At 30.9% G+C, this 12006-nt stretch overlaps 1 protein-coding gene across 1 annotated transcript; it reads right to left on the bottom strand.

Annotated features, from left to right (window-relative positions):
* Nucleotides 1-304: 304 nt before the first annotated feature.
* LOC116011304 lies at nucleotides 305-1122 on the bottom strand. Its single transcript, XM_031250858.1, has one exon. It carries the CDS (start codon nucleotides 1120-1122, stop codon nucleotides 493-495), a length of 630 nt encoding a protein of 209 aa, XP_031106718.1. The 3' UTR covers nucleotides 305-492.
* Between the last annotated feature and the right edge of the window lie 10884 nt (nucleotides 1123-12006).

Genomic DNA, 12006 nt, shown 5'->3' on the forward strand with positions numbered 1-12006 from the left:
ATTGTCCTTGGACAAAACACTTTATTAAGAACATTCCCATTTGTAGTTTTTTGTTTTTTGTTTTTTGTTTTTTTTTTTTTGATTTTTGCAGCTTTAATGCATATGTGGAGGACAGAGAAGATAGGAAAGAAGGAAAAAATTACAGCTAGTTGCTTCGCCTGTTGGGCGTGTGAAGTACTAATTTTTTTTCCTAACAATTGTTTTACTTATATTTTTATTTTATTTTTTGATCTTGATCTTGTAATCTGACAAAAATCCTTTAAAAATTATGCCTAATTTTGTTGCTCTAAATCAACAATTTAGGTAAGACAAAATTACTTTGATTTATGAGATTAATGGAAACCTTAATTTATGCATAACCGGTCCAAATTAGTTTAGCCGATAACGCATTAAGGCAGGGATATCAAGTCACGATTCTTGATCGGACGAACCTAACACTGTACCAATACATGGAGCCCTGCCGGTGACCCAACAACATCACCGGCCGGCAAACTAGATTTCCCCTGAATTTGACGAAGAGTCATGAAGACTACTCGGGAACCGGCGCGGCGATTTCATCGGAGGCTCCGACATCCGCTTCCCGTCGCTGTCGTAGTAAATCACGCCGGAGAAATCCAACGGCTGGCATTTGTCGCCCATCAGGATCGACCGCTGCCACAGCCCGCCGTCGCCGAAATCCTCGCCGTCGTCCTTCCCTTCCACCTCCTTCTTCTTCCGCCGGAAATCAATAGCCTTGTTGCTAAGCGTCACCAGTAGCTGCTTCGCCTTGGGGATCGGCATCGGCGGCGGCTTCGGGAGGCTAATTTTGCTCTTCCTCATCACCTTCCTCGCGGCGCGCCGCCACACGATCTTCACCGACTCCTTCACGTCCACGGCGCGCCTCTTCGACCAGCCGCCGGCGCTGGTGATGGCTTGGCTCGTGGCGGAGGTGATGGCTCGGCTTGTTTTCGTCACGAGTTCTCGACCGCGCAGCGTGGTGATAGCGCAGCCCGTGGTGGTTCTGTATGCGACGCCGTTTGGGGTCTTGATGGCCGTGGTGGTGCTGCCGATTACACATGTGGTGCCGCTGATGACGTAGCTGGTGGCGCCGTTGGGAGTTCGCGGCGGTGTTCCGAAGGCCATCTTTGTAACGGAGGGATGGGGACATGCGTCGTCATATTGTCGTATTTATAGGTGATGAATGAGAAGTGGGGCCATAGATAGAACCGGTTTGGCCGGTTTTTTTTTCAGTTAATAAATATGGAGTAAGAAATAAAGCAAATAATTTTGTCATTAATTCCAAATCCATAATAATGAATCACTTTAACTAATTACCAAAGTAAAATAAAAATCACTATCACTATATATAAAGGATCATATATATGAGAATTTGTTGTCGGGAAAAAATTAAAAATTAATCTCTATCAACTACTGAATCTAGCAATTCTCAAGCAGAGAGAGAAGATATTGCAATGACATTTTGTTAATTTTTCTTAATTTTAATTTAAAATTACAATTTTTAATATGCAACACTATACTATATATGCATTTTGACCCGTTTGAAAGTGTAGTATGGTTTAGTTTTTTTTGTTTAGTTTAGTATTTCGCTTTTTATTTTGATTTAGTTGTTCAGTTTTTTACTACTTAAGATTTAGTATTTACAATTTAATATTAAAATTTATGTTTTTGTAATGTTTTAGGGTTTATCCAAAAACATACTCTATATTGTTACAATTTACACTTTTTAAAGTTTGAGAAATTTATTAATTAGAACGCCACCACCATGTTTTTTTCTCAAATTACATAAACTCTATTAAATTTGTCTCGGACTGAGATTGAATTTTGTGTTTCTTCGGGGAACATGTTGTAAATATATAGTATAATTTTTAAAGAACATAAAATTTTTTATAATATAATTTTTTTTTTATCATGAACTAGCCAAAAAGTATCGTCGAAGTAAGTCGACTTGCCCCACCGCAAGCTTAATTTTTCTCGGGTTGGGTTTTTATTTTATTTTATTTTATTTTATTTATTTATTTATAATGATGGATAGTTCCCTTATGCTTCCAGTGATTATAGTACAAAATAAAATCATTCAACTTGTTAATTACCTCTGTCGTGTTAAATTGTTAATAGAACATAATAAACTAAAAGTAGCAATACCTCATTGTTAGTTTGTAGTTGTCACCGTGGCATCCCTGTTGCAGTTGATGAGTTGGCAAGTGCAACAGCTGTAGCTAGTAGCCTGACTGGAAGAAGGAGTGACAGACAGGGAAGGAAGAAACAAAGGGTAAGAAGCAACGACGAAACGACAACGTTTGACGAATACGGTTAAAAACCGTTTTATAGAGAACGACGTCGTTTGGCTACCCATAAAAAGCCGTTGGAAGGAGCTTTCAGACGACGCCGTTTAGCTCGGGAAATGATCTGCTATGACTGCTGCAACTCGGGAAAAGATGGAATGTAGTTGTGAGCATTGAAACCATGTATTTAGCTGAGTAGTGGACTCCGTTTTTGGTTATGCTAATGCTAAGACTCAATTTTATTCTTCTCTCCTCTCTTCTTCTGTTTTTCCCTCATTCTAAATCCCTAATTTCTTCCCTAAATCCCCAATCTCTTTCCCTAAATTCTGCTTTCTCCGCAAGAGCGCTGCAGCAAGGTGGCGACCGGGCGGCAAGCCGTTGATCAGTGACGAAGTGACATAGCGAGGCGATTTAATGGGTGGTGAGCATTGAGGACGATAAGCATAGTTGTTCGGCGTAGCTGTTTGGTAGTGTTCTATAGGTTAAAAGTAAAATTATTACAGTATTTTTTTTAAACTTAGTCTGGCTCTGCGGGCCTGCATTTTCGTGGTCTCTATTTTTGGGGCAAATTATTATGTGGATCATGGTACACGCAGGGCTATATGAACCATAACTAAAAGTACAATTTTAATATACTAAAAATACATTTTTTGTATGTTGAATGTATATTATACAAAATAATATACTTTTAGTACTCAAATAGTGTATTTTTCTTGAATATAATGTACATTTTTAATATACTAAATGCATACTATTATGAATCACACAATAATGAACCTGACCCGGCCAAGGATCTTGTGGTCCAGTGGTCCCAAACTGCCCCTTATATGGGAGGTTGTGGGTTCGAGCTTTAGTGGAGTCAATATTTACTTTTTGTACTTGAGAAAGTAGTTATGAACATATATTGCATTGTAATAGAGTCACTAATATTAAAAAAATAAAAAAATAAAATTCTATATAAATGCTGGTTTATTTATTTATTTTTTTAAAGGAAAATGCTGGTTTATTTGTTTCTATATTTGTCAGTAATATTCATGAAAATGTGAATAAATGTATACCAACATTTTTCCGTTTATGGTATATTGGTTAACGCAGTTACTATACATATATATTCAGCAATTTAGGCTTTAAATATCTTACTTTTTAAGGATTGGAATAGAATGAACGAAGAAGTTCCCAACGTATGATAATTAATAAATTGCACATTTTTAAAGGAAATTTTTAGAAAATATTATTTATCCATATATGTTAAGAAATTGGAATAATAATTGATTAATTATTTTTTTTAAAAAAATTGTGCCTATAGTATCCAATAATATGCACAATAGCTAGTACTCTATCATCTTATTTTATTTGTCTGATTTGATTAATGGGGCTTGATAGAAGTTGTTTTTAATTTAACTAGTATTTTCGCCCGTGCTTTGCACGGAATTAATTTGTTATAATATTTTAAGAATATTTGGATCGATATACAATTATATAAATTATAACATCGAATATTATATAGCGCAATTGATGAAATTAGTTGGATTGATTATGTTTTCTGATGTTTTCTTTGCTTGAATTAGAGCAAATAATTGTCCAATTACCCGTGCGATTCACGGATAAATTTTTGCATTATTTATTTAGATAATAAAATTAAAGATAAAATTATTATTTTTAAAAATATAATATTGAACATGTACATTTATTTGATTATAAGATTAGTGCAAAAGTATCACTCAATTACTTGAATAATATATGACTTGTTTGTTTACCATTATCTTAGAAAGACCTATATTTAATATAACTTAAGTAATTATATTATTACAAAAATAAATATGGAAAAATGAGAAATAATTTAACTTTAATTATTACGGAGTATAAAAATAAATTCAACGACCAATATTTAGCTTAATTACGATAATAATTATTAGGCAATTATTATTAGTCAATTACACTAAATTAATTATTTTTCGTTAATAGAAATATCAATTCGTATATACAAAAATTATTATTATTATATATTAAATATGTTCGACCTTCTGCAGTGTTCATGTCACACGTGTACAAATTAATTTGATCAACGACATCTAAAGTTGGTGAGGGAATTGCTCAACCTTCTAGTTAATAAATATTAATTATTATGGAGTACTATTTATTAATATAATTAATTAATTAATATTTAATTTATATAATTATAATAATATAATTGCCGATTATATTTCCAATGAAATATTAATATATTCATTTTATTTTTTTCTAATATTTTAATTTCCTTTTGAATATATTCATTTCCTTTTTCCTTTATAATTAGAATTATTTATTGTCATTCCTTTTTCCTTCATAATCTTTTCCAAATATTTCATTTGTTGGTTACTAATTTTTTCATATGAAAAGTTGTGTCATATTTCCAGTGAAATATTAATATATTTCTTTCGTTTTTCCTAATATTTCATTTCCTTTTAAATATATTCATTTCCATTTTCCTTCATAAAAAAATTATTATTCATTCCCATTTTTTTTCCTTCATAATTTTTTCCTAATATTTCATTTGGTGGTTACTAATTTGTTTATAGAGAAAACTGTGTTATATTTCCAGTAAAATATTAATATGTTCATTTCGTTTTTCCTAATATTTTATTTCCTTTTTCCTTCATAAAAAGAATTAATATTATTTTACATTCCTTTTTCCTTTATAATTTTTTCCTAGTAATTCATTTTGTGGTTACTATTTTTTTCGTAGTGAAAAGTTGTGTTATATTTCCAGTGAAATATTAATATATTCATTTCAGTTTTCATAATATTCCATTTTCTTTTTAGTATATTCATTTCTTTTTTCGTTCATCAAAAGAATTAATATTGTTTTCCATCCATTCCTTTTTCCTAATAATAATTGCCAATTAATTGATCTGATTCCTTGCCAATTAGTAAGAAAATATTAATAACAGATTCCCGTGTAATATTTATTTTCTTTTCATTCATAAAATTTTATTATTAATTTCCATATGATTAAAAAGTAATATAATTATAAAAATATAATTGTTGAATATATTTTCAGTGAAATATTAATAAATTCATTTTGTTTTCATTCTAAATAATTAATATAATTATAATTATAATATAATTTTCGATTATATTTCCAGTGAAATATGAATATATTCATTTCATTTTTCCTTCATATATTCATTTCCATTTATTTTTCCTTCATAATTTTTTGATAATATTTCATTTGGTGGTTACTAATTTTTTAATAGGGAAAGCTATTTTATATTTATAGTGAATTTTTATTATTAATCTCCTTTCTCATTTGGCCTGATTCCTGTGCCAATTAGTAACATAATATTAATAACATATTTCCGTGTGTAATATTTATTTCCTTTTTCATTCATAAAAATATTTTAATATTCATTTCCATATAATTAATAAGTAATATAATTATAAAAATATAATTTCCAATTATATTTCCAATGAAATATTAATATATTCATTTTCTTTTTCCTTCATAATATTAATATAATTAATATAATTATAATAATTTAATTTTCAAAATAAATTCAATTTCTTTTTGTTCAATTTTCAATCAAATATTAATATTAATTTACTTTTTCAAATGGCCTAAATTCCGTGCCGTTTAATTTCCAATTAATTATTTTTTTAATATTTTTTCTCGAACTATAATTTCACCTCTGAACATGGTATGAATAAACGAATAAAACAACTACATATTCAAAGTAATTTAAAACCATGAAATGTTAAGATTTAAAAAAATTACACAAATTTAAAATTTGAAATCTTTAATGCCTAAAAACATAAAATGCCTATGATTTCAACAGGAAAATATTTTATTAATTGCTTCTCAACTTTCACATCCATCTCTTAACAGATCCATTATCCTTTGCAAACTTTCACATCCATCTCTTAACAGATCCATTATCCTTTGCATCACATCACATCCATCTCTTAACAGATCCATTATCCTTTGCATCACATTGCTTATTAGGCTCCAAATATCTGCATTTCTTTGCATCACATTGCTTATTAGGCTCCAAATATCTGCATTTATAATTAACACATTGCTTATTAGGCTCCAAATATCTGCATTTATAATTAACGAATTGCTTATTAGGCTCCAAATATCTGCATTTATAATTAACGAGTCAAGAGAGTTGGAAATATAAGATTTCAAATATAAAAGAATAGTTAAAAAATCAATTAAAAAAGAATAGTTAATACTTAGAATAAAAGTTGTAGTTATTTGACAAATTAGCTTACCTTTCGACAATTGAAGCTACCAACAATTAACCATAGCGCTTGTGATTGCAAAATATAAGAACCTGCAATGAATGTAACCAAAAAAACCAAAAAAAAAAAAGAAAAAAGAAAAAGAAGAAAAGATAAGAACAGTAAAAAAAAAAGCAATAAATATGTCACACTTTTATGGAGAAGGGTGGTTCTTCCTATGTACATTGATGTTTTCACAAACGAAAAACAACAGAACTAAGAGAGATTAAAATTGGTGTTGGTGGTGGACTGAGTTTCTTCTTGTATTTATAGCCATAAAGAGAGAGATGCATAGCTATTATTGTTAATTGGTAATAATTGGTAATTGGTAATTCATTTGATTACCATTCATATGTTTTCACCATTAACATAATAATAACATATCTTTTAGTAATAATTGCTAATTTGGTAATAAATAAATGAAATTGTAAACAAATAGGTATTGGAATATAATATATATGGAACTCAATTATAATTAATAGAATTCCATACAATTATAACTAAGATATTTTTATATATTATTATATAGATATAGATATAGATATAGATATAGATTATTATTCTACCATAATAAATAAATAAATAAATCTATACCATAAACATTTGTCAGTGGTATTACATTAATGCATGTATATGTATTAATCTATATGAAATACAAATATATATTATCATAATGATTAATTACCATAAACAATTTTAAGTGGTATTACATTAATGCACGTATGTGTATTAATCTAAAAAATATAAATATACTATCATAATATAATTAATTACCATAAACATTTTTCAGTGGTATTACATTAATGCACGCATATGTATTAATCTATAAAATACAAATATACTATCATAATAATTAACATAATTACTAATAAGGAATTACCATAATTACTAATAACTAATTACCAATCTATACTATATATAATATATTATGATTACCATAATTACTAATATTATGATAGAATAATATTAATTAATTATAATTAGAATAATAATTACTATATTACTAAAATGCCCCTACGTTTGGGCGGGAAATTTTGGAGGAGGATAATGTTTTTATATTTAGTATAGATTTTTCATAATGTTAAGTTTAGTATTATTAGTATATAAAATTTATATATTCAAAAACTATATAAGGAAGGTCGTAGGGTCGTGTCAAATCCAAGTTTAGGATTGACATAATTGTTAAACATAGGTTAGAGTACTTAAAAAAAAAAAACTTAAAAATGAAAAATAGTAAATAATAAGCCCTTGAACTTTACATGATAGAACAATTAGACCTCTAAACTTTTAAAATATGCAATTAAACCCTTAACTTATCATTTTGAAATAATATTTGATTAATTAATTTTTTTTTTTTAAATTGTGTCCGTATAGTATCCAATATGCTCACTAACTAGTACTCCATTGTCTTATTTATGTGTCTGGTTCGATTAACGAGACTTGACTAAGGTTATTTTTAATTCAATTTTTCATAATATTAAGTTTGTTATTAGTATATATAATTTATATACTTAGAAATTACAATAAACTTACTATTAAACAAAAAATTAAATTTAAAAATAATTTAAAATACTAAATAAAATAAAGGAATTTTTTTTTTAAAAGAAAGGAAAATTTGTCTAATAAGCCCATGAACTTTTAAAATATGCGATTAAATCCTCCAACTTATACTATCATTTTAGTGCATTTATAATTTTTACCGGTAACTTGTTGGTTACTGATAAATTGGACTTATTCGATCAATTTTAATAAGTTAGATGGTTTAATTGCATATTTTAAAAGTTTAAAGACCTAATTTCTCTATCGTGTAAAGTTCAAAGACTTATTTGACCATATTCTCTAAAGAAAATAAGCAAAGAAAAAAGAATTGGTTTGACCAATGAATTGGTAGCTAGTCTACGATACCCATTATTTTGCGAGGTGAGCTAAGAAAATACCAAACTACCCCACCCATGTCATCGCCCACTAGTTTGCTAGGCCAACCTGCCAACAATTTTTTAAAAATAAATATACAATATTATTAGAAATTATTATTCCTTACAAGTAGAGAGAAACATGCATACAAAATATGTACTAATTTCAAATTTTAAATAATAGTGTAGAAAATTATAGCAAAGGATACTGGACTTGTGGCTAATGATTAGCGAAGTAATGTGATGAGTATCAAATTGTATTACTTGCGGTATTTATGGGCTAAATTGGGATTGAATGTGCTTTATTTATGCTTAAAATGTCTAAATATGTGACAAATTACGCTGAAAGATTAATTTTTGGCATTTTTGAGTTTTGAAGCAAAATATGACCAATTCGAGGGTAATTAGAACAAAATGGAACAAGTTTTCAAAAAAAAAGAAGAACAAAATGGAACAAATATAGATGGAAGCCAAATCTTTGATGTTACGAGCAGCGTTACACTCGTAATAAGGCTCGTAATGCTCAAGATTAGAAAGGTTATCTTTGTTGTTTCGAGTAGCGTTACTTTCGTTACAAAGATTTGTAACGAGGAGCGAGCATCATAAAGTCATCTCTTTTAATTTGCTATGAGCAATATTATGTTCGTAACATGGTGCATAATGGGAGGCAACCGTGAGTCAATTCTGCTACTATGATTATGAATTACGCATGTAACTCAGTTCGCAATGGAGGGCATGCAAGTCAATTGTGCCGTTACGAGGCACGTTATGCTCGTAACGGACTCGTAACACATGCTTATCCATGAATTATAAAAGGGGGAAGTTAGAATTTTAGAGCTTTTTTTAATTTCTTTTAGAAACCTCCCTAGACTACTTTGGAAAACCATTTACCTTTTTAATTTCCAGCATTTAGATTCAATTTCAATTGTTACATTTGATTAAGGATTGATGATCTCCATTCCAATTTCATCTCAATATAGATAGGTTTATTCTTATTTCATTTCTTGCAATTTTACTTGTTGCTTTGGTTACTTTGATCTTTTACTTGTTGATTGCTATTTGATTATGCCTTTGATATTGAATCTATTGTCATTTTTTTTATCTTCCATATCTGAGGAGGGAATAGGGATGTAGATTAATTAGGATTATGTAGATGTGATCCTGAGTTGGTTGAGTAAGGTAGACGAGACATGATTTGGATGATGTTGATCGACATGATTGAGTACTGATTAGGAAGTGACAACCTAATCTAGGCTCAAGTGGTTGATCAACCATGCTTCGCTTTTTGAGAAAAAAAGGTGAGTATGGGATCTCTAGGACACCAAGTGTTTGATGAAATGCCTCTTAGCTACTTATGAGTCATGAGAATATCCTTAAGTGCTCTAAGAGTGTGGAACAATTGACTCTTTCTCTTATTCCCGATTTGGATGCGTTTTCTTGTCTAATCCAAGTTCCTATTCCCCTTCATTTTCTCTTTTATTGCTATTCAAATCCTTTTGATAGTTGTTTTCATTAATTACATTATCCAACCATTTTCTTTGGATTAGATTTCCAATAGAAAAAGATAATACCTTGTGCATGAGAGACAGTAGCTTGACTCATATTACTAATCCTTTGAGAACGATATTTGTGTTGGAAAATTGCACTAAAAATGGCATTTTAAGTGGCCATTTTTGGTATAAATATATGTGGGGTCCACTCCCGATTTGGGTCGGGTCAAAGTGGATTCGAGTTCTTCGTAGTTAGACGAAGAGATCGACATATTATACGCTCAAAATGGATAATGGGTGAATGAGAAATTGATTCTCAAAGTAGACCCATTTGAAATGGAATTTGGGTGGGAAAATAAGTTTATGTAGCTTTTGTCCCACATTGGTTGGGAATGAACATTTGCCCCATTATATATACAAGAGTCTTTTTATAACTAAGTAACTTGTATAGCATAGATGCTCTCTCTCGCGCGCAGGGGGGGGGTGCAAATCAAATCCCAAACTGAGCCTCGTCCGAGACATCAAACGAACTGACCTCTCAAAGAAGTAGTTCGATGTCTCGTGCGAGTGCGATGTCGCGCGACCGGTACGATGTCTCGAAGGTTTCTTCGACCCGAACCAAACCAAAAGATCCAAAATGGATCTTGTTCTATCCTTGATACAGATAGAGGAGGATTTATTCAATCACATAGTTTGGGCTCCTAGAATATGGCGCCTTGATTGTATCGAATGGCCAATGAATTGGGATTTGGAAATTGGTAATAATCAATTAAGTAACAAGTTCAATCCTTTTTTATTTGTTTTCAAGGAAGACGGTACGAGGTCTCGAAGGTACGCGGACTGGAACGACGTCTCGTACCGCGACTCCGGTGACCTCTCTCAACAGCGACCTTTCAGAGTTTATTTCTTATTTAAATGGATTAGTAGTGGGTGTAAATAGGTTGCTAGTGGGTGGAGGTTACACATGGGAATTAAATGCCAGATTCAATGCAAATATCCCATCCTTCACTATATATTTCGTTGGTGAGCAGCAGATTTGTAAGATGAACAAGCATCACAGAACACACAAAACACTTTCTCTCCTCAAAACTCTGCTCATCCATTCTTTCAAGCCATCTACGTTTCATCCCACATTTTAGTTCGCCGGGCTCCAAGTTTGTGTGCTCAAACGCAGGAGTCGTAGTACGTTTTATCCTGGGAAACCTAAGCCGCAACGCTCCAGCACCCCATGAGGCGGTAAATAAGGTTTTAAGGACAGTGGCAACATGACTCGTGCTTCCAACCACCCCGAAGTTCATACAGTTCAACACACTCAACGTCTAGGTTTATTCAACCTCGTGTGGTTTTATTTCTTGGATGTAATCAATCCTTCGTGGTATTTATTTATTATTATTCGTTGTATTTTCCATTTTCTTATTGAATTTCGAGAATTAGATTCCTACAATTTGGTGTGAGGATACCCTCTCACACAAATCTCATCCAAAATATTATTCATCAAATGGCGTCATTGCTAGGGTTTGGTAGCGGTTTTTGAGCTTTTGTTTTTGTCTCAACATAAGGGAAATCTCTTCTAGGAGAGCCTACTCTTTTTTTTTCTTTGTTTGACTTGTGCATTTTTTGTTTTTGTTATCTAACTTGGCTTTGTTTCTTGTCTTGTATGCAACTTAAGAGCAAGGGACATCAAGGACTTCTATCCCTTAGCCTGACATTAATCTAGCAAAGAAGAAAGGGAATAAGAACAATGAGACACCAATAATTCTTGAAGAAGTTCTACCCAATTTCTAAGACTCAAAAGATGAGGATAACAATTCAAAATTTGTAAGCAACTACCAAATGGATCTCTAACCGGTCTCAAAAGAGATTCAAGGAGCTTAGAAGACAATGCTCACATCATGGTATTCATGGTTGGGACTTGATGATGGCTTTTATGAATGGTTGTTTAATACTTCAAAGATCTTGGTAGATACTTCGTTGGGTGGATCATTTACGATCTTAGACCCAATGCAAGTCGAAGAACTTTTATAGAAAATTGCTATGAATGGCTCAACATGGTATTCG

Source organism: Ipomoea triloba, chromosome 2 (assembly GCF_003576645.1).
Source record: "Ipomoea triloba cultivar NCNSP0323 chromosome 2, ASM357664v1".
Taxonomy (NCBI): Eukaryota; Viridiplantae; Streptophyta; class Magnoliopsida; order Solanales; family Convolvulaceae; genus Ipomoea; species Ipomoea triloba.